The sequence below is a fragment of the Hypanus sabinus genome, unplaced genomic scaffold, assembly GCF_030144855.1.
Source record: "Hypanus sabinus isolate sHypSab1 unplaced genomic scaffold, sHypSab1.hap1 scaffold_1574, whole genome shotgun sequence".
Lineage (NCBI taxonomy): Eukaryota > Metazoa > Chordata > Chondrichthyes > Myliobatiformes > Dasyatidae > Hypanus > Hypanus sabinus.
Genome location: NW_026779653.1, coordinates 32643 through 56630, shown reverse-complemented (window position 1 = coordinate 56630; position 23988 = coordinate 32643). Strand labels below are relative to the sequence as shown.

The window sequence follows — 23988 nt, the reverse complement described above, 5'->3', positions numbered from 1 at the left end:
GGAATGTTTCTCTGAGAACCCCCTAATGCTCCTGAACTCCACGGTATACAACCCAAGAGTTGCCAGACGTTCCTTTTTCATTCTCGTGAATCTTCTCTGAACCGTCTCCAGCGTTAGTATATCCTTTCTAAATTAAGAAGCCCAAAGCTGCACACAATAGTCCAATTATGGTCTCACGGGTTCCTTATAGAACCCCAACAGCACATCCCTGCCCATGTTTTATACCTCCAGAAATGAATGTCAACATTACATTCGCCTTCTTCACAGCCCACTCAACCTGGAGGTTAAACTTTAGGGTATTCTCCCCAAGGGTTCACAATTCTCTTTGCATTTCTGCATTTTGATTATTGTTCCCATCTAAATAATAGTCTTTCCGTCTATCTCCTCCTCCAAAGTGCATGACCAGAAACTTTTAAACATTGTATTTCGTTTTCTACTTCATTACCCATTCCCCTGAACTATCTAAGGCTCTCTGTTTCCTCAGCACTACCCGCTCCTCCACCACTTTTTGTGTCATCGGCAAATTTAATACAAATCCATTAAAACGTTAGTCCAAATCATTGACATAATCGTATAAAGCAGCAGTCCTACCACCGAGCCCTGTGGAACTCCACTAGTAACCGATACTCCACCTCTGCTAGTAACTTCCCTGTAATCCCGTGTTCTCTTATCTTGCTAAACAACCTCATGCGCGACAATTTATCAAAGGCCTTCTGAAAATCCAGGTGCACCACGTCTACTGCATCTCCTTCGTCTACCCTGCTTGTAATTTCCTCAGAGAATTGCAGTAGGGTTTGTCAGGCAGAATCTTCCTATCAGAAAACTATGCTGGTTTTGCCCCATCTTGTCAGGTGCCTCCAGGTACTCCATAATCTAATCCCTAACAATGGATTCCAACAGCTTCCCAACCACTGTTACCAAGCAAACAGGTCTAAAGTATTATTTCTGCTGCCTCCCGCCCTTCTTAAATACTGGAGTAACATTTGCAATTTTCCAGTTATCCGGTACAATGTGAGAATCTATTGGTTTTTTGAAATATCATCGTTAATGCCTCCGCAGTCTCTCCAGCTACTTCCCTCAGAGCCCAAGGGTGCATTCCATCAGGTCCAGCAGATTTATCCATCCTCAGATCATCAAGCTTCCTGTTCACCTTCTCGCTCGTAACTTACGCTGCATAAACGTCACTTCCCTGACACTCTTGAATGTCCGGTATACTGCAGAAGTCCTCCACTGTGAGGACTGACATAACATATGCATTCAGTTCCTCTGCCATCTCTGCATCTCCTATTACAATATTTCCAGGGTCATTTTGTATTGATCCAATAATCTGTCCTTGACTCCCTTTTGCCCTTCATATACTTCTAACAGTTTTTAGTATCTTCCTTGATATTAGTGTGCGGCTTCCTCTCATAATTCATCTTTTTCTTCCGAATGACCTTCTCAGTTTCCTTCTGCAAGTTTTTAAAAGCTCCCCAATCCTCTATCTTCCCACTAGCTTTGGCTTCCTTGTGTGCCCTCTCTTTGCTTTTATTTTGGCTCCCGCTTCACTTGTCAGCCATGGTTATGTCTATCTTCCCCTATAAATTTCACTCCTGTTCATTCTCCCTAATGAGCTGTAGGTAATCGAACGGCAGCTCCACATCCCTAACAGAGTTTCTCAGGAGCTGCATCTCAGTGCACCTGGCGCAGATGCTGCTATCTGGCAGACTGGAAGATTCCCAGGATTTCCACATCCGATACCCAGAGCAAAGTACCAACCCTACCGACATGCTCTCTGTTCCTCCAAAAAATGCAAAGAAAAACCACCAAATTAAGTCCACTTACCCACTTACCTCGCCGAAGCCCCCTTTCTCTGAAGCCTCAATGAGAAAAAGCCAGTTGCTTCTACTCTCATCACTGATTTACTCCCAACAATGGCCGCTCCGCTTATCCCTTCTATACTTCTATTTAGTTCATCGAGCTTAGTTGCCGCCGCTGATAGGTCCCGCAGAAAATGGCCGTTGTTGGAGATCGAGGAGGAGATATTGCTGCCAATCTGAATAAATATGTAGTTGCTGAAAAGTATCACACCTCTATAATGCAATAAGTATTACGTCATCTCCCACTCGGATTCCCCAGCCTGCAAATACATACCCCGCCCAGTCTCCACGCTAATGGGAGTCACCTGGCACTTATTCCAGGTTCATCGCCTATTAATTCCCTTATCACCCGGAGCCCTATTTCACGACTTAGAGGTGTGTGTTGGTTCCGGGTCTTCACTCGGGCCTTTCTGGGCGGGGGAGCAGTTGATTGCGTGTCCCAGACCAAAGAGGTTAGGGTGCTGTACTGGAGCCTACAGACGTTGCATTAGTTGGAATCGAGAGCATTGACCTGGGGGTGGGGGAGCCTGAGGATTTGTTGTTGATCTATTTTGGGGGGGGGCGGGTGAGTGGATCAGAGGTAGGCAGCTGGAGAGAAATGGATGGCTGTGAAGGGGGAAGTAATGGGAATGAGGAGACAGTGAGGACACGGATGAATGAAAACCGAGACAAAGGGAGTAAAAGAATTTAAAAATGGTATTGGAGAGCTCTCTGAAAGTGAGGAAGATGAACAAGTTCAGAGAGAAGGTGTTGTCATAATAAGATTTAATGAGAAGGCTTAGGAAACATGAAGAAAATTAACCCGTTTCTGCTAACAACAACACTGGTAAATAAGATAGGGCAAATAGTATTTGCAAAAGTCCTTAATGACGGCAAACTATTGGTACGATGTGCGAATGAGGAAAAACTTGAGAAAGCACTCAAATTAAGAGAGATAGGAAAACATAAGGTGAAATAAACAGGAAGGGTGGGAGCACGAAATGGTGGTTGATATAAAGAAGTGATATCTCGGGTACCAATGAGTATAAATATAGAGGAGTTAAAGAGGAATATCAAAGGAGGAGAAGTAATGTATGTTCACAGACTGAAAACAACAAAGGAGGAAGTGAAAAAGGAAAGTGAATAAGTGAATCAGTAGCTGAATTTCAAGATCGTCTGTTACATTCTTTGTACTGCGTGCATTCAAGTACAACAGTTTCAGTCCAGTATTTGTTGCTTTCTCTGTTAAATGGATCACGTCTCTATTGCCCTGCAACTCGTGACACTAGCTTTGGTTAAGCCTCATATCCTACCTGTTCTTTCTATAATCTCTGTTGCACACTATCTTTGATTATTTCTGTTTTCCCCTTCCTCGGCCCTATCATTCCGGTTCCCATCCCCTGGCCAAATTAATTTAAACCTTCCCTAACAGCTCTATTACGTCTGATCGCTAGGATATTGGTCCCCTTTTGGTTCAGGTGTATCCGCTCCTTTTTGTACAGGTCGTACCTCCCCCAGAAGGGGCCCCAATCATCCAGGAATCTGAAGACCTGTTCGCTACAACAATCTCATAGCCACACTTTAATAGGTCTGATAATGCGATTCTTGCACTCGCTAACACGTGGTACAGGCAACAATCCTGAGATTACTATCCTAGAGTCCTGCCTTTCAGCTTCCTACCTAACTCCCTGAATTCTCTCTTTAGGACCTCCTCATTTTTCTACCTATGTCGTTGGTACCAACGTGTACCAAGACTTCTGACTGGTCATCACCTCCCTTCAGAATACTCTTCACCCGATCTGAGACATCCCGTACTCTGGCACCTGGGAGGTAACACTCCATACTGTATCTCTATCAGGCTGACAGAACCTCCTGTCTGTTCCCCTCTCTCTGGAATCCCCTATGACTATTGCATTCCTCATCTTCCTCTTTCCCTTCTGCATCACGGAACCAGGCTCAGTTCCAGAGAGCCGATCGCTGTGGTTGTCCTTTATCAGGTCATCCCCCTGAACAGCTTCCAACACAAGATAACGACTACTGAAGTGATGGCCACAGGGGTGCTCTCTACAATCTGAGCTCTTTCCATCGATTCCCTCACTGTCACCCACTTATCTGACTCCTGAAGCCTCGGGGTGATTAACTCCCTGTAGCTCTTCTCTCTCTCCTGTTCATTCTCCCTAATGAGCTGTAGGTAATCGAACGGCAGCTCCACATCCCGAACAGAGTCTCTCAGGAGCTGCATTTCAGTGCACCTGGCGCAGATGGTGCTATTTGGGAGATTGGAAGATTCCCAAGATTTCCACATACGATACCCAAAGCAAAATATTAACCCTACCAACATGCTCTCTGTTCCTCCAAAAAATGCAAAGATAAACCACAAAACGAAGTCCACTTACCCACTTACCTCGCCGAAGCCCCCTTGCTCCGAAGCCTTGATGAGAAAAAGCCTGTGGATTCTACCTTCATCACTGGCCTATTCCCAACGGTGGTCGCTCCGCTTATCCCTTCTATACTTCTAATTAGGTCATCGAGCTTAGTTGCCGCCGCTGATAGGTCTCGCACAAAATAGCCGTTAATGGAGATCGAGGAGGAGATCTTGCTGCCAATCTGAATTGGGATTTACAAGTGAAGATATGTAGGATGCTAGTGCACAACGAGGCCAAGGTCTTGATTAGTTCTGAGCTGGTGATGGTATTGAGGGCGAAATTGTAGTCCAAAAGAACATCCTTATGTATGCAAATATGTAGTTCAGATGTTCTTGGGTTGCGTGAAGAGCCAGTGACAGGGCATCTGATGTGGACCTATTCGTCCGCTTGCCAAATTGGGCGCATGTTAGAATAAATACGTAGTTGCTGAATAGAATCACACCTCTTAACCGTCATTGATTTCTCGCTGCGTTTACTGTTATGGAAGAGGACTTCTCGTGGGAAATTCTGTAAGATCCTCTCCCAAGTTTCATCATATATCTCGTGGTATATTCTCTGGACACTGATAAATATCCAAGACTGTTAAATGTGTCGACCGGCTATTTCCACGCGCTTCTATGCAATAAGTATTACGTCATCTCCCACTCCTATTCCCCAGCCTGCAAATACATACCCCGCCCAGTCTCCACGTTGATGGGAGTCACCTGCCACTTATTCCAGGTTCATCACCTATCTATTCCCTTATCACCCACAGCTCTTTTTCACGACTTAGAGCTGAGTGTTGGTTCCGGGTTTTCACTCGGGCCTTTGTGGGCGGGGGAGCAGTTGGTGGAGTGTCCTAGACCAAAGAGGTTAGGGTGCTGTGCTGGAGCCTAGAGATGTTGCATTAATTGTTATCGAGAGCAGTGCCCTTGGGGGGGGGGAGCCTGAGGATTTGGTGCTGAACAACTGGGGGTGGGGGGAGTGGATCAGAGGCAGGCAGCTGGAGAGAAATGGATGGTTGTGATGGGGGAAGTAAAGGGAGTAGGAGACGGTGACGAGACGGATGAATGAAACCCGAGAGTAAGTGAGTAAAATAATAAAAAATTGTAGTGGAGAGCGCAGTGAACGTGAGGAAGATGAATAAATTCAGAGAGACGGTGTTGTCAGAATAAGATTTACTGAGAAGGCTTAGGAAACGTGAAGAAAATTAACCCGTTGCTGCTAACAACTACACTGCCAAATAAGATAGGGGAAATAGTATTTGCAAAAGACCTTAATGCCGACAAACTATTGGTAAGATGTGCGAATGAGGAACAAATTGAGAAAGCACTCAAATTAAGAGGGATAGGAAAACAAAAGGTGAAATAAACAGGAATGTTGGGAGCATAAAATGGTGGTGGATATAAAGAAGTGATATCGCGGGTACCAATGAGTATAAATATAGAGGAGTTAAAGAGGAATATCAAAGAAGGAGAAGTAATGCATGTTTACAGACTGAAAACAACAAAGGAGGAAGTGAAAAAGGAAAGTGAATCAGTATTGATAGAATTTAAAGAGGAAAAAGATTCTCACCAATACTCTGCCCCCAGCCCCGTGCAGCATTAGCAAAACTTTCCGTTGGGATACTAGTCCCCAACCTATTCAGCTGCAAACCGTCTATTCTGTACAGTTCTAACCTTCAGTAGAAGAGAGCCCAATGACACAAACATCCGATGCTCTCCCTCCTGTAGCAAATCCTTGGCCGCGTGTTAAACTGTATAATTTTCTTATTTCAGCCTTCACTAAAACATGACACGAGCAGCAATCGTGCAGGTCTGTCAGTACATCCAGATGAACTTTTATTGTTGTGTGTTTCACCCTAGCTGTCCGTCTGTGGTTTTGTATTGCCATGTGCTCGTGTCCCCGCTACTACTCGTCTCTGGCCCCTGTGTTACTGAGTACTCCGTCACTAATTATTAACTGTATTGCTGCCACCTGGGTCTCATTGTCCACCATCTATCATCCGTCTCTCTGTTTATTGCTCAGTGTATTTTAGTCTTGAGTATTCACCTGCTTGTTGTCAGATTGTGTTAGTGAGTTTTCCTGAACCTTTCCAGCATTTGTATGTGTCTGAATGTTGACTCTCCCTGTTTCCTGATTCCGGTTTTTGGATTTTCCTGGAATTTTTCATCACCACCTGAACCTTGACTCCGACTTTGTCACCCCCCACCCCCACACACGCTTGCTGCTCTCTAATTATCATAGTGCGCACAGTAGATGTTCTGCGATTGGATCCCTGCTTCAGCGTCCTGACAAGGTCATAACGCTGGAGGTGCTGCCATTTAATTTAACAAAGCTTTCTAGTAGATCTTTCATTTAATCAGACAGACATACAGCACTTATTGTCTCCAGCAAAATCTATTTCTGCTGATACAACTTCAGAGGGAGGCGAGGTATCTAACGGTAGTTAGGCATGAGAAATAAATAGTTGCACAGAAAGGGTTTCGCACGGGAGCTAATGAGAACATTGATTCCGTACGCTTGTGCACAGTCTGAAACAAATCATTTTCTTTCCTTGCAGCACGGCCACAAGAACCTCGAATATCAAGTAACCGACCTGATAAGATCTATGTGTCGGATGAGTCGGTTATATTAACTTGTCAGACAACTGGTCGGGTACATTCCGGTGGCAAATTTCAGCTGTACAATAGCCGACAATTAGTAAATGAAGAGCTGTCACAGCGAGACAGCGCAACGTTCACCATCGCAAACCGAGGAGATGCTCCGAGAGATTACTATTGTGTTTACACGTGCATGGTGTCCGGTAGAAGCATATCCTCAAGACAAAGCAACACATTAACAATTACGGTCGTGGGTGAGTTTTTTTCTCCGCTTTCCGATTCAACCAGGTGATATATGCCCGCGATTGGCACAATAATAATTCGATCGAGAGGGCTCTCCTATCGTACAACAAACAAAATTTACATTCACACTCATCTGAGTTTGACGCTTGTGTACTACAGCCAAGTATACTTCCTCCTTCAATCTTCCCCTCGTGAATCACATTTTTTGAAGACATTCGGACACGATGGGCACAATTGGAAGTTCGCAGTACAACGTAAGTTTAATATTGAAGTGATATATATGGCACCATATGCAACCCTGAGGTACATTTTCTTGCGGACAAAGTCAGCCAGACCATGGTCAGCAGAATAACAACCATGATAGAATAAATGATTGACCGCCAGTGTGCAAAAGACAACAAATTCCAAATACAAAAAGAAAGAAGTAATACAAAAATAAGCAATAAACATCGAGGGCATGCGATGAAGTCATTGAAAGTGAGTCCATAACTTGTAGGAATACTTTAAGGGTGGGGCAAGTGAACTTGAGTGTAATGTTTCCCTTTCGTTCAAGAGGCTGATGGCTGAAGAGTAGGAACTGTTCCTGAAGCTGGTGATGCGAATCCTGAAGGTCCCGTATATTTTTATTGATTAAGCAGCAAGAAGAAAGCAAGTACTGAATTGTGGCGTCTCTGATCATTAATGCGGATTTCCTCACACAACTCTTCGTGTAGATATGCTTCGTGGTGCAGCGTGCTTTGCGCGTGATCGACTGGGCTATCCATTACTTTTTGTAGTATCTTCCTTTCAAGGTAGATTGTATTTTTGGTGTCTGCGATACAGTCAGCAGTCAGTCAACATCGGCTTCACTACACATCTACAGTAGTTCGTTAAATTTGTAAATGTAATGCCGAATCTTCAGTGCTTTCTTCGTAACTGAAGTTACGTGTTAGGCCCCGTACAGGTCCTGTCCACCGAAGGAATAACGCTGAGCAATGTAACGTTGCTGACCCTTTCCACCTTTGATTGTCTGATGAGGTCTGATGATGGTTCATAGATCTCTGGGGCCCTTCTTTTGTAATAGTTTGTTGTTATGGCATGCCTCAGCCATATGATCAATCTCTCCCCTGTATGCTAATACGTAACAACTTTACACTCGCTGTACAACTTGAATGTGGCATTGAAGATGTGCACAAACATAGAGTCATAAAAGTAAAGTGAGTTGAGCGGGGGGCTAAGCTCATAGACGGGTGCTGCAGCTGTGTTAGACCATAAAAAGAAGTAGCAGAGTTAGGTCATTTGGCCCATCGAGTCTGCTCCGCCATTTAATGATGGGCTGATCCAGTTCTTCCAGTCATCCCCACTCCCCTGCTTTCACCCCAGACGCTTCGATGGCCTGGCTAATCAAGAACCTATCAATCACTGCCTTAAATACACCCAATGACTTGGCCTCCACAACTGCTCATGGCAACAAATTCCACTGATTTAGCTCCCTCTGACGAAAGTGATTTCTCCACATCTCAGTTCTTCAATCTTGAAGCCATGCCCTCTTGTCTTATAATCCCCTACCATGGTACCATGATACTTTGTCATATTTAATATGTTCAGGCTTATTAACATTCGGAATGTTTCTCTGAGAACCCCCTAATGCTCCTGAACTCCACGGTATACAACCCAAGAGTTGCCAGACGTTCCTTTTTCATTCTCGTGAATCTTCTCTGAACCGTCTCCAGCGTTAGTATATCCTTTCTAAATTAAGAAGCCCAAAGCTGCACACAATAGTCCAATTATGGTCTCACGGGTTCCTTATAGAACCCCAACAGCACATCCCTGCCCATGTTTTATACCTCCAGAAATGAATGTCAACATTACATTCGCCTTCTTCACAGCCCACTCAACCTGGAGGTTAAACTTTAGGGTATTCTCCCCAAGGGTTCACAATTCTCTTTGCATTTCTGCATTTTGATTATTGTTCCCATCTAAATAATAGTCTTTCCGTCTATCTCCTCCTCCAAAGTGCATGACCAGAAACTTTTAAACATTGTATTTCGTTTTCTACTTCATTACCCATTCCCCTGAACTATCTAAGGCTCTCTGTTTCCTCAGCACTACCCGCTCCTCCACCACTTTTTGTGTCATCGGCAAATTTAATACAAATCCATTAAAACGTTAGTCCAAATCATTGACATAATCGTATAAAGCAGCAGTCCTACCACCGAGCCCTGTGGAACTCCACTAGTAACCGATACTCCACCTCTGCTAGTAACTTCCCTGTAATCCCGTGTTCTCTTATCTTGCTAAACAACCTCATGCGCGACAATTTATCAAAGGCCTTCTGAAAATCCAGGTGCACCACGTCTACTGCATCTCCTTCGTCTACCCTGCTTGTAATTTCCTCAGAGAATTGCAGTAGGGTTTGTCAGGCAGGATCTTCCTATCAGAAAACTATGCTGGTTTTGCCCCATCTTGTCAGGTGCCTCCAGGTACTCCATAATCTAATCCCTAACAATGGATTCCAACAGCTTCCCAACCACTGTTACCAAGCAAACAGGTCTAAAGTATTATTTCTGCTGCCTCCCGCCCTTCTTAAATACTGGAGAAACATTTGCAATTTTCCAGTTATCCGGTACAATGTGAGAATCTATTGGTTTTTTGAAATATCATCGTTAGTGCCTCCGCAATCTCTGCAGCTACTTCCCTCAGAACCTGAGGGTGCATTCCATCAGGTCCAGCAGATTTATCCATCCTCAGATCATCAAGCTTCCTGTGCACCTTCTCGCTCGTAACTTACGCTGCACAAACGTCACTTCCCTGACACTCTTGAATGTCCGGTATACTGCAGACGTCCTCCACTGTGAGGATTGACATAACATAAACATTCAGTTCCTCTGCCATCTCTGCATCTCTCATTACAATATCTACAGCGTCATTTTGTATTGGTCCTATAATCTTCCCTTGACTCTCTTTTGCCCTTTATATACTTCTAAAAGCTTTTAGTATCTTCCTTGATATTCCTCTCATAATTCATCTTTTCCTTCCGAATTACCTTCTTAGTTTCCTTCTACAAGTTTTTAAAAGCTCCCCAATTCTCTATCTTCCCACTGGCTTTGGCTTCCTTGTATGCCCTCCTTTTGCTTTTATTTTGGCTCTGACTTCACTTGTCAGCCATGGTTATGTCCGTCTTCCCCTTGGAAATGTATTCTTATTTGGAATATATCAGTCTTGCACTTCCCTCATTGTTTACAGACACCCCAGTCATTGCTGCTTTGCTGTCCTTCCTGCGAATGTCCCTTTACAGTTACCTTCGGCCATACCATTCTCTCTCATACCATTGTAACTTCCTTTATTCCACTAAAATATCGACACATTGGATTTTATGTTTCCGTCTCATATTTCAATGTCAACTCCCTGATATTGTGATCACTGTTCCCTAGAGGCTACTTAACTTTAAGCTCCCTTATCACCTCTGGATCGTTGCACAACACCCAATCCTACATAGCCGATCCCCTGGTGGGGTCAACAACAAGCTGTTCTAAAAATGCATCCCTCAGGCATTCTAACAATTCTCTCTCTCTTGAGGTCCAGTCTTGACCGGGATTTCCCAATCCACTTTCATGTTAAAGTCCTCAATGCATATCATGAAATCACCTTTCCGAGACATCTTTTCTCTCTCCTGATATAATTTGTAATCCACGTCCACATCTGCTGTTTGGAAGCCTGTATACAACTGCCATTAGGATCCTTTTACGCTTGCCATTTCTTATTTAAACCCATAGAGACTCTATACCTTCCAATCCTATGTCATCTCTTTCCAATGTTTCAATATTATTTCTTGTACATAGAGCCACACACCCTTCTGTAAACTAACCTATGTTTCCAATATACTACATATCCTTGGATGCTCATCTCCCAATGGCAGTCAGTCGTTAGCCAAGTTTCAGTGATGGCCACAAGGTCATATTTGCCAATCTGTAGCTGAATTTTAAGATCGTCTTTTATATTCTTTATACTGCGTGCATTCAAATACAACAGGTTCAGTCCAGTATTTGTTGCTTTCTCTGTTAAATGGACCACGCCTCTGTTGCCCTGCAACTCGTGACACTGGCGTTGGTTAAGCCTCATATCCTAACTGTTCTTTCTATAATCTCTGTTGCACACTAACTTTGATTATTTCTGTTTCCCCATTCCTCGGCCCTATCATTCCGGTTCCCATTCCGCGGCCAAATTAGAATAAACCTTCCCTAACAGCTCTATTAAGTCTGATCGCTAAGATATTGGTCCCCTTTTGTTTCAGGTGTATCCCATCCTTTTTGTACAGGTTATACCTCCCCCAGAAGGGGCCCCAATGATCCAGGAATCTGAAGCCCTGCTCCCTACAACAGTCTTATAGCCACACATTAATAGGTCTGATAATGCGATACTTGCACTCGCTAATACGTGGCACAGGCAGCAATCCAGAGATTACTACCCTAGAGTCCTGCCTTTCAGATTCCTACCTAACTCCCTGAATTCTCTCTTTAGGACCTCCTCATTTTTCTACCTATGTCGTTGGTACCAACGTGTACCAAGACTTCTGACTGGTCATCACCTCCCTTCAGAATATTCTTCACCCGATCTGAGACATCCCGTACCCTGGCACCTGCGAGGTAACAGTCCATACTGTATCTCTATCAGGCTGACAGAACCTCCTGTCTGTTCCCCTCTCTCTGGAATCCCCTATGACAACAGCATTCCCCATCTTCCTCTTTCCCTTCTGCATCACGGAACCAGGCTCAGTGCCAGAGAGCCGATCGCTGTGGTTGTCCTTTATCAGGTCATCCCCCTGAACAGTTTCCAACACAAGATAACGACTACTGAAGTGATGGCCACAGGGGTGCTCTCTACTATCTGAGCTCTTTCCCTCGATTCCCTGACTGTCACCCACTTATCTGACTCCTGAAGCCTCGGGGTGATTAACTCCCTGTAGCTCTTCACTCTCTCCTGTTCATTCTCCCTAATGAGCTGTAGGTAAGCGAACGGCAGCTCCACATCCCTAACGGAGTCTCTCAGGAGCTGCATCTCAGTGCACCTGGTGCAGATGGTGCTATTTGGGTGATTGGAAGATTCCCAAGATTTCCACATACGATACCCAGAGTAAAATACTAACCCTACCAACATGCTATCTGTTCCTCCAAAAAATGCAAAGATAAACCACAAAACGAAGTCCACTTACCCCCTTACCTCGCCGAAGCCCCCTTGCTCCGAAGCCTCGATGAGAAAAAGCCTGTTGCTTCTACTCTCATCACTGACCTACTCCCAACAATGGTCGCTCCGCTTATCTCTTCTATACTTCTCTTTAGTTCATCGAGCTTAGTTGCCGCCGCTGATAGGTCTCGCACAAAATAACCGTTGATGGAGATCGAGGAGGATATATTGCTGCCAGGCTGAATTGGGATGTACAACTGAAGAAATGTAGGATGCAAGTGCACAACGAGGCCAAGGTCTTGATTAGTTTGGTTCTGGTGATGGTATTGAGGGCGGAGTTGCAGTCGAAAAGAACATCCTTATGAATGCAAATATGTTGTTCAGATGTTCTTGACTTGTGTGAAGAGCCAGTGACATGGCATCTGATGTGGACCTATTGGTCCGCTAGCCAAATTGGGCGCATGTTAGAATAAATATGTAGTTGCTAAAGAGAATCACACCTCTTAATATTCACTGATTTCTCGCTGCGTTTATTGTTATGGAAGGGGACTTCTCGTGGGAAATTCTGTAAGATCCTCTCCCAAGTTTCATCATATATCTCGTGGTATGTTTTCTTGACTCTGATAAATATCCAAGACTGGTAAATGTGTCGATCGGCTATTTTAACGCACTTCCATGCCATAAGTATTACGTCATCTCCCATTACTATCCCCAGCCTGCAAATACATACCCCGCCCAGTCTCCACGCTAATGGGAGTCACCATCCACTTATTCCAGGTTCATCACCTATTTATTCCCTTATCACCCACAGCCCTATTTCACGACTTACAGGTGGGTGTTGGTTCCGGGTCTTCACACGGGGTTTGTGGGCCGGGGAGTAGTTGGTGGCGTGTCTCAGACCCAAGAGGTTAAGGTGCTGTGCTGGAGCCTAGAGATGTTGCATTAGTTGGAATCGAGAGCAGTGTCCTGGGGGGGAGCCTCAGGATTTCTTGCCGAACTACTGGGGGTGGGGGTGAGTGGATCAGAGGCAGGCAGCTAGAGAGAAATGGATGGCTGTGAAGTGGGAAGTAAAGGGAGTGAGGAGACAGTGAGGTCACGGATGAATGAAAACCGAGACAAAGGGAATAAAAGAATAAAAAATGGTAGTGGAGAGCGCTCTGAAAGTGTGGAAGATGAACAAGTTCAGAGAGAATGTATTGTCATAATAAGATTTAATGAGAAGGCTTAGGAAACATGACGAAAATTAACGCGTTGCTGCTAAAAACAACACTGGCAAATAAGAGAGGGGAAATAGTATTTGCAAAAGTCCTTGATGACGGCAAACTATTGGTAAGATGTGCGAATGAGGAACAAATTGAGAAAGTACTCAAATTAAGAGAGATAGGAAAACATAATATGAAATAAACAGGAAGGGTGGGAGCACGAGATGGTGGTTGCTATAAAGAAGTGATATCGCGGGTACCAGTGAGTATAAATATAGAGGAGTTAAAGAGGAACATCAAAAGAGGAGAAGTAATGCATGTTCACAGACTGGAAACAAAAAAGGAGGAAGTGAAAAAGGGAAGTGAATCAGTATTGATTTAATTTGAAGAGGAAAAAGATCCTCACCAATACTCTGCCCCAAGCCCCATGCAGCATTAGCAAAACTTTCCGTTGGGATACTAGTCCCCAACCTATTCAGCTGCAAATTCAAATTACGTCATCTCTACTCCTATTCCCCAGCCTGCAAGTACATACCCCGCCCAGTCTCCACGCTAATGGGAGTCACCTGCCACTTATTCCAGGTTCATCAGCTATTTATTCCCTTATACCCACAGCCCTTTTTCACGACTTGGAGGTGGGTGTTGGTTCCGGGTCTTCACTCGGGCCTTTGTAGGCGGGGGAGCAGTCGGTGGCATATCCCAGACCAAAGAGTTTGGGGCGCTGTGCTGGAGCCTAGAAATGTTGCATTAATTGTAATCGAGAGCAGTGCTCTGGGGAGGAGCCTGAGGATTTGGTGCTGAACTACTGGGGGGCGGGGGTGAGTGGATCAGAGCCAGGCAGCTGGAGAGAAATGGAAGTAAAGAGAGTAGGAGACGGTGATGAGACGGGTGAATGTAACTCGAGACAAAGGGCATAAAAGAATAAAAGATTGTACTGGAGAGCGCTCTGAAAGTGGGGAAGATGAACAAGTTCAGAGAGAAGGTGTTGTCGTAATAAGATTTAATGAGAAGGCTTAGGAAACATGAAGAAAATTAACCCGTTGCGGCTAACAACAACACTGGCAAATCAGATAGGGGAAATAGTATTTGCAAAAGTCCTTAATGACGGCAAAATATTGGTAAGATGTGCGAATGAGGAACAACTTGAGAAAGCACTCAAATTAAGAGAGATAGGAAAACATAAGGTGAAATAAACAGGAAGGGTGGGAGCACGAAATGGTGGTGGATATAAAGAAATGACATCGCGGGTACCAATGAGTATAAATATAGAGGTGATAAAGAGAAATATCAAAGGAGGAGAAGTAATGCATGTTCACAGACTGAAAACAACAAAGGAGGAAGTGAAAAAGGAAAGTGAATCAGTATTGATTGAATTTGAAGAGGAAAGGTTGCCAGGGAAGCTGTTCCTGGGTTTCATGAGTTATCCAGTAAGGGTGTATGTGCCAAAGCCATTGAGGTGCTATAATTTTCAAAGGATTGAACACATAGCTAAAAACTGTAATAGGCAGAGGAAATGTGCTACATGTGGGGGTTATCATGAATACGGAAAGAGTGGAGCAGGAGTGCAACCAAAATGCTGTAATTGTGGAGGAGCTCATAATGTGCCATATAGTGGGTGTGAGGTTCTGAGACGGGAGAATAAAATTCAAGCAATAAGAGTGAAAAGAAAGATCACTTATGCAGAAGCTGTAAGAATGTCAAGAGAACAGAATAATGCTCCCAATGAACAGGGAGCAAGAGGGATGCGAGAGATGCAACAAATAACATATTTCGGAATTTATGTAGACAAAAAGGCTCTAGTAATATTCATTGCAGGAGTGATTAATAGTACGGCTGAGGTAGACAAAGAGTGAAAAAATTCACATGGTTGTCGAACCAGCAATGAACCATTTAGGGTTAGTAGAATTGACAAGTGAAGAAGTAAGGGAGAACTTCACTAATCAGTCAAACCAGGAAGTGTCATAGGTTGGTGATTATGGTGATTCTTATGGTGATTATGGTGATTCTCTTGCAATGGAATGCAAGGAGCTTACTGACCAATAGTCAGGAATTCATGCAGTTTATTAAAGAAATTGTTATAAAACTGGATGTAGTGTGTATTCAGGAGACTTGGTTGAAACCAACTTTAGTCTTTGTGGTATATGGATATACAATAAGGAAAGATAGAAATCTAGGGGGAGGAAGGAGTTATGCTATATTAATCAACCAAGGTATACCCTATAGGGTACTGGTAAAGGGAGATGATCAGGAATATGTATTGGTGGATGTGTGGGAGAGAGGGAAAGAAGTGGTTATAGTTAACTAACACAATCCATGTAAAAGAATTTGTTTAGCCTAATAAGGATACAAGGACAAAAATTACATAAAGTAGTGTGGTGTGCAGATTGCAATGCTAACAGCACAATATGGGGGGATTCGTTTACAGATTCAAATGGAAAGGTAATTGAAGATTTGATGGAAGAAAAGAAGGTAGTGTGTATGAATGATGGTAGAGGTACAAGGATAAACATAACAACAGGAACTGAGTCAATATTAAATATGAGATTAGTGTCTAATGCCTTGGCTGGAGTTGGTAACTGGGGAGTTTGGACTGCTTCAACAGTAGGCAGCGATCACTACCCAGTTTCACGTTCAGTGGGTGTAAGATCAGGTGGTAGAATCCCAAAGTGGGTGTTTGGAAAAGAAGATTGGGGTAAGTTCCAGAAGTTGAGTGAAGAAGCATTGACTAGGATTGACATTTCTGGAAATATAGATGAACTAAACAGTCAGGTGATTTTAGCAATTATTCCGGCAGCAGAAGGATCTATACCCAGGAGTAAAAATATGATGAATAGACAACTGGTACCATGGTGGACAGTGTAATGTTGTGAGGCTGTAAAACAGAAACAGAAATAGAGCATTCAAACTAGTTAAAAGAACCCATAATGTGCGGTATTTGATTCAATATCAAAAGACACAGGCAGTGGTGAGAAGAACTATACGTCAAGCTAAAAGGGCAAGTTAGAGGAGCTTTGAAACAAAATATGAAGGGCGACGCCCGTGGGAGAAGTATGGGGAATTATTAAGAGGATGGGAGGAGATAGAAGGGAATGGGAATATCCAGTAATGATATCTGAGAAGGAAACAGCAGTCTCCAGTAGGGATAAGGCTGAGATCATGGCCACGTCATTTTTAAAGATACATAGTTCAGAAAATTTGTCCGAACAGGACAAACAGGAGTGAAGAAACTGACGATGTAATTGATTAACCATTTACATTTGCTGATATGGTGAGAGCAATAAATATATCGAAACCAACCTCTCCAAGGGGAGATTTGATATGCTATGTTATGCTAAAAAATCCAGGAGAAGGAGTGCTGTTGAAGTTGCTGCATCTTTACAACAGAGTGTGGGAGGGGGAAGATTCCCAGATGCATGGAAAGAAGCAGTAGTAATTCCAATAAGGAAAACTGGCAAGGATCCATCAATAGCCACTAGCTACAGGCCAATAGCATTAACATCAAATATATGCAAGATAATGGAAAGGATTATAACAGAAAGGTTATCGTATGAGCTTGAGAAGAGGGGGATGTTGGCAAGTTATCAGAGTGGTTTTATGAAGCACAGGAATTCCATGGACTCAGTGATAAGGTTAGAGACTGAAATAAGAAAGGCCCAGGCAAATAATGAGTCAGTAGTTGCAATGTTTTTCGATATGGAAAAAGCTCATGACATGATGTGGAAGGAAGGATTGTTAATTAAACTGCATAAGATGGGGGTTGGTGGGAGAGTTTTTAATTGGATAAAAGATGTTTTGTTTGGTAGAAAAATTCAAGTTCGGATTGGGTCAGAATTGTCAAATCAGTACATACTGGGAAATGGCACACCTCAAGGTAGTGTGAATAGCCCGTTATTTTCATCATTATGATCATCGATGTCTTCAAAAAGGTACCAGTGGATATAGGTGGGTCACTGTTTGCGGATGATGGTGCCTTGTGGAAAAGAGGTAGGAACATGGAGTATGTAATCAGGAAGCTACAAGGAGCAATTGATGAATTACTGGAGTGGGGTTATGATTGGGGATGTAGATTTTCAGTAGAAAAAAACTCAAACTGTATGTTTCACCAGGAAAAGAATTGAGGTAGGGAAGAAGTTAAGGATGTATGGGATACAATTAGAAATGGTCGGATCATTTAAATTTCTGGGAGTTATATTTGATTCACAGTTAACATGGGCAGACCCTATCAGGAAAGTTTGAGGAGAAATGCAAAAAAATTATAAATGTGATGAGATGTTTGACTGGTAGTGAATGGGGAGCAAGCTGTTCAACGTTGAAGAGAATGTATATGGCTTTAGTAAGATCTGTGTTGGACTATGGAAATATAGCATATGGATGAGCAGCTAAGTCTCTTATAAGGAAACTGGATGTGATACAGGCTTAGGCTTTGAGAATGTGCAGTGGGGCTTTTAAAACATCACCTGTATCAGACTGGTGAATTGGGAGTAATGCCTTTGGAACTAAGAAGGATGCAATTGATGGCAAACTACTGGGCTAATTTGCAATGATTCTCACCCGGAAAAAGGAGTGTTTCCAGAATGCTGGGAGAATGGGAGGCTTCAATTGGATAACTTTAGTCGGGTAGGAAATGATACTGCAAAAGAATGTTGAGTGTTTGATCTAAGGATAAGCCTTTCAGTAGTTTATCCGGTTGTAGCTCCATGGAAGATTGTATGACCTGACATAGACTGGCTTTTCTTATAGGTAAAAAGGAAATAAAAAATATAAAACTGATTTGGTAAGTGCATTTAACTATCGTGTGATGGATAAGTATCGTCATTATACTCACATTTATACGGATGGTGCTAAGGAACCTGAAACAAGAGTGACAGGTTTTGGGGTGGCTGTACCAGCAAAAGAATTGGAATCAGCAGAAGATCATCTAATACGTTAGGGGTGCATACAGTGGAGATGTTGGCAGTGTTGGTTGCGTTCCGATGGGTGCAGAAATCTAGACAAGTCACATCGTTGATCAGCTCAGAATCATCGTCAGTTCTCCCGATTTTAAGGTATTTTCATTCAAACAACCGGCAGCATGTAAGTTCTTCAGTCAGTCACAAGAGTTGAGATCAGGGATGTCAGGTAACATTTCTATGGGTTCCAGCTCTTGTAGGGGGGAAGGGGAATGAGCGGGTGGATGAGTTGGCAAAGAGGGCGCTAAAGAAAGAAAATATAGAATTGCACATTAACAAAGCAGAGACTAAGTGTGTAATCTGGGGAAAAATCACCCAATGTAGCAAGAAAGATGGGACAGAAAGGGGAAAGGGGAGCATTTATATCAGATACGAAAGAGTGCTACAGGTATCGGGGTAGCCAGTGGATACAGAAGACAGGAAACTGTGTGGCCTACGTTAAGGCTGGGGCACTGTGCACTACACAAAACATTAAAAAGGATAAGGAAGCACCAGGCAGGATTGTGTGAGGAATGTCAGGAAGAGGAGTCAGTAGAGCGTGTAATTCTGCGTTGCATGAAGTATGGGATACAGAGAGAGATGATGAGAATTAAACTAATGTAATTGGAAGGTGCAGTAATTCACATTAAAAGGGTTACTGGGCATGGATGAGAAAGCACAGCTCAGAGTACTTTTCGTCTGATTTGCACTCTGGAACAGAAGCTGGGTGTAATGCATCATTAAGCTGGGAAGAACAATGAGAGGAGAAGATGAAATATTTCGGATTTCTTGTTTTCTGGCTCCATATTAAAAGACAGATCCTAAGGTTGTATAATATATACATTATTTGATAAAAATATACTTTGATCTTTCAAGTTTAAATGTGGCTTCTCTGTGTTTTGTCTTCCGTTGATAGATCTGCCCAGACCTATCATATCACTAGCCTCCGGTTATATTGCTCAAGGTGAAAATGTTATGTTCAACTGCACATCCAGGAAAAAGATCTCGGTCGGAACATTCTACTTATACAAGAACGGCGTTCGATTGAATGACACGGTTCTCCAGAGTACAGATGCACAGAACCAATCGGCCACTTTCACCATCCAGAATGTAGAACCAGGAAATAGTGGAAATTACACATGTGGCTATCAATTATTGGATGGAGACAGGTATCTAATGTCATCGCACAGTAATCCTGTGCTTCTCTCTTTAAACGGTAAGTTTATTTAAACCAGCCATGCAGCTAAACTTTAGCTTCCAGGAAGGCGTAAATTCGAAAAAAACCTTCCAGATTTTTTTGTAAATGGCTTAACCTGGTCCACTGAAATCAGTCAAATCATACCGCAGGCACCCGCAAGAAATGACACAAGTTCCATTGAACTATCTGCGTGGATATTCTGGCTTTTTCTTGAAATTATGGGTGTCCAATTTGCTGGGAAATTAACTCTTAGTGGGGTTAGACTGCTTTCAAACTGCAGCTGGACTGCTGTCTTGCCCTTCTCTTCTCCTTCTCTCTTTTTCATCTTCCCTCTAGCCTCACCATTATTTTCCCCGTTCCCGCCACAGTAGTGTAGCAATTAGTGCGACGCTCTGACGGTTCTGGGTGTCGGAGTTGCTGGGCAATATGGCTGCAAGTGCCTGAAGGGTTTATTCACCGCTGATGCTTAAATAATGTCACATGATATCCGTAATATCTGCGCTGGACTGCCCGCATGTTTCATCCACTTTCCCTCTAATGCGGCGTTACTCGATTAATAACGAAGTTACTTTTATATCAATTGTTCTTAATACCGATAAGCGTGTTAGCCGTCTAGAACGCGTTACCAAGAGTTTCAATGTATTTTTCTTTTAGTAAACAAAAACTCATTAAAGAAATGACTGGACACAAGTGAACCGTAATAAAATGATGTGAGATTTTGCCTCCTTGGGGAATGAACTATGACCCGAAAAGTAGAAGTTTATCTTCTGCACGTGAAATACTTCAGAATATTATAAGAAAACTACAGAATCCTGAAAAGACCGGCACCAACAGTCAATTCTGATTTTTTTCAATAGATGCCTCACTTTATTCTGCATTCTTGCCGAAAGCGTATGTCTGCAACAGATATCCTGAACTAACCTCGCCTATTTATCTTTTTTAGTGAAGTCGATTCTGCCGTGGATTCCAGTTTTCCCCGTCGTGACCTTAATCTTAATGCTTCGAGTATTGGGCGTTTACTGCTGGAATAAAGGTAGGCGACACCACCAACGGTCCAGCAAGCAAGAGGAAGATTGTTTCCTCTTTTTAATCCCTCTTGCAACGGCCTAGCTCTAATTGCCTAAATGTGGACCCTAATTGGGAAAAGATAATGAACGGCCATGCGAAATACGAAAGGTTGAATTTACAGGATATTTAATATAATGATGAGATTTAGCATAAGAATGCACAATTTAAGGACAGTCGTTCAAAATCAGACTCGGGTTTAATATCAGCGGCGTACGACATGGAATTTTCGAACTTTATGGCAGCAGTACAATGAAATATGATAAATAATGATAGCGAAAAAAACTTTTTTACAGAAAATACAGAAAACACATATGTGTGTGTGTTTGTCTCGACTAAATAGTTAAATTAAAATGCATAGTGCGAGAAAGAAAAACGGAAATAGAAACGTGGTGAGGTAGTATTCATGTGGTCAAAGTGCATTTAGAAATCGGATTGGCAGAGGAATGAAGCTAAGTTATAGAGTGCGCTCTTTCAGGCTTCACTACCTCATCCCCGCCGAGTACAATGAGCAGAAGGCATGTCCTGGATAGCGGGGGTCCTTAATCATGGGTGCTGCCTTCGCATGGCACTACTGCTTGAAGATGTTGGTAGGCAGTACCCAGTATGGAACTGACTAATTTTATAAGTTTCTGCAACTTACTTCAAACGTGTGCAGTAGCCCCACCCCACGCCCTTACTGACCGCTATGCAATCAGTAAGAATGATCTCCACAGTTAATTTGTAGAAGTTTGAGTGTTTCAGTTAACAATCCAAACCTCCTCAAACTCCGAGTGAAATTTCATTTCATTTTTAATCCTTTTTTATTGATTTTCAAATAAAGAATATACAAATCGAAAGAGGAGTTTAACAACTAGATAATATAAAAGACATAGAAACAGCAATAGTAAATACAGAAAGTATATAATATCAAAATCAAATAGGTAATATATTATGCTGTTATATATACAATGATCAGAAAGAAATTACAACTCCTCACAGCAATCGTAAAAAAAATTGAAATTTTATTGATAAAGAAAGTAAAACCCCACTAATTAAACTGAAACAAAAAAAAAAGAGAAAGAAAAAGAAAGATTGGGCAGCCCAATTCAGGAAAACATTTTAAAAAAGAAAGAGAAAATGAAACACATCCTTCCAGTCATTTCCGAACCTTCATGGATAAGGATTTTCTCCAAAGAGAACAAAGAAAAATAAATAAATAAAAATAAATTAAATCATGTGAAAATATTGAATAAATGGTCGCCAGACTTGTTCAAAATCAAAGGATCTATCAAATGTCCGGCTTCTAATTTTCTCCAAACTCAGACATGACATAATGGAGGAGAGCCAATGGAAAACAGTGGGCGAGTTAGATTCTTTCCAGTGTAGCAAAATAGCTCTCCTAGCCAGTAAAGTTGAAAAAGCTATCACAAGTTGGGCGGAAGCAGAAGCTTTGCTTGCTTCCTCTGGAATAATCCCAAAAATTGTTGTAATTGGATTAGGTTGAACATCCATATCTATAACTTTAGATAATATTCCAAACACATCCCTCCAAAAATTATTTAAACTTACACGTGACCAAAACATATGGGTTAGAGTAGCCACTTCTGCGTTACATCTGTCACAATTAGGGTATATGTTAGGAAAAAATATGTGCCAAATTTTTCTTTGGACATATGGGCCCTGCGTACTATCTTAAACTGAATTAAAATATGGCATGCACAGATAGATGAATTATTGACTAAATGATAAATTTTACTCCATTGGTTATCTGAGAGTGAATGTTGAAGTTGTACTTCCCAGGTGCATTGAATCCTATCATTAGGAGACGTGCGAGCATTCATTAACTGTTCATAAATGATAGTAATTAATCGTTTTTGGAAAGGTTTAAACTGAAAAATAACATATGCCAAATTTAAATTGCAGGTCAAGGGGTAATTTGGTAAAAAAAAAAATCACGGAAAAAATTCCTAACCTGTAAATACCTGAAAAAAAAATTTGTATTAGAGATATCATATTTATCCATTAACTTTGAAAAAGACATTAAACAGTTTTGTAAAAACAAATCTAAAAAAGTTTTTACTCTCTTAATGTTCCATGTTAGAAAAGCCTTATCCAAATTTGATGGTTTCAAAAAGAAATTAGAAAAAATATTACTAGAAACTAAAAAATAATTTAATTCAAAAAATCTACGAAATTGAAACCAAATTTTTAAGTATGTTTAACAATATGGTTAAGAGCTTGTCTACCTATATTGGAGAGCGAAAACTGAAGAGGAGCTCCTAATAAAGAAGCTAACGAAAACTCCAATACTGAATATTCGTCCAGCTGTAACCATGAAACGCGATCTTGGTCCTTATGATCCTTAAGAAATTAATAAGATATTTATGGACTTTTATTCTAATATTTATAAATCTGAATTCTCTGATAGTTATATTACTATCAATAGATTTTTGCAAAGGTTAAACATACCTCAAATTTCGATTCAAGGTGTTGATATGTTAGATGCACCTATTAAACAAGAGGAGATAGCAGAGGCTATCTACATGTAGAATATTCACCGATTCTATATCCTCTGGGAACCTTACTAAAACTTTTTATGAAGCACTAATTTCATTGATTCCAAAAAACGGAAAAGACCCACTGGAATGTCTATCCTATAGTCCTATTTCTTTACTGAACGTAGATTTTAAAATCCTCTCTAAGATTCTAGCAAATAGGCTTGAGAGTATCTTGCCTAATGTAATCTCAAACGATCAAACAGGATTTATTAAAAATAGGTACTCACATTTTAATATTCGAAAATTATTAAATATTATTTATTCCCCCTCAGCCAAAGAATCTGAAGGTATTGTATCTTAGGATGCAGAGAAAGCCTTTGATAGGGTGGAGTGGCTTGATCTATTTCAGGTTTTGAAGAAGTTCTGTTTTGGTCCAGGATTTAATTCCTGGATTAAATTGATTTATCATGCCCCGGTAGCTGAGGTTCTAACTAATAATCAAAAGTCTCCTTACCTTAGATTATATAGAGGTACCCGTCAGCGCTGTCCTCTTAGCCTTTTATTATTTAATTTGGCTTTAAAACCACTTGCTATTGCTCTTAGGGATTCTAATTCTGTGCAGAGTATTAGGAAAGGGAATAAATTACATAAAGTTTTGTTATACGCGGATGATTTATTAGTTTACATTTCAAATCCTAAGAAATCTATTCCTTCTATGTTATCTATATTTATGGAATTTGGTACTTTTTCTGGATATAAACAATTTACATAAAAGTGAATTATTTCCTATTAATAATTATTTTGATTATTATGATCAAATTCCTTTCAATATTGCCAAAAAAACATTTTACTTACCTTGGTAA

The 23988-nt window shown here is 41.8% G+C and overlaps 1 protein-coding gene across 1 annotated transcript in view; it reads left to right on the top strand.

Annotated features, from left to right (window-relative positions):
* The window catches only part of LOC132387153 (uncharacterized), a 60439-nt gene that overhangs the window by 24308 nt on the left and 12143 nt on the right, over positions 1–23988 (top strand). Inside the window, exons 8-10 of the mRNA XM_059959506.1 lie at positions 6807–7100; positions 19299–19598; positions 20524–20613. Coding sequence (XP_059815489.1) covers positions 6807–7100; positions 19299–19598; positions 20524–20613 — 684 coding nt within the window. The remainder of the gene's footprint in view (positions 1–6806; positions 7101–19298; positions 19599–20523; positions 20614–23988) is intronic.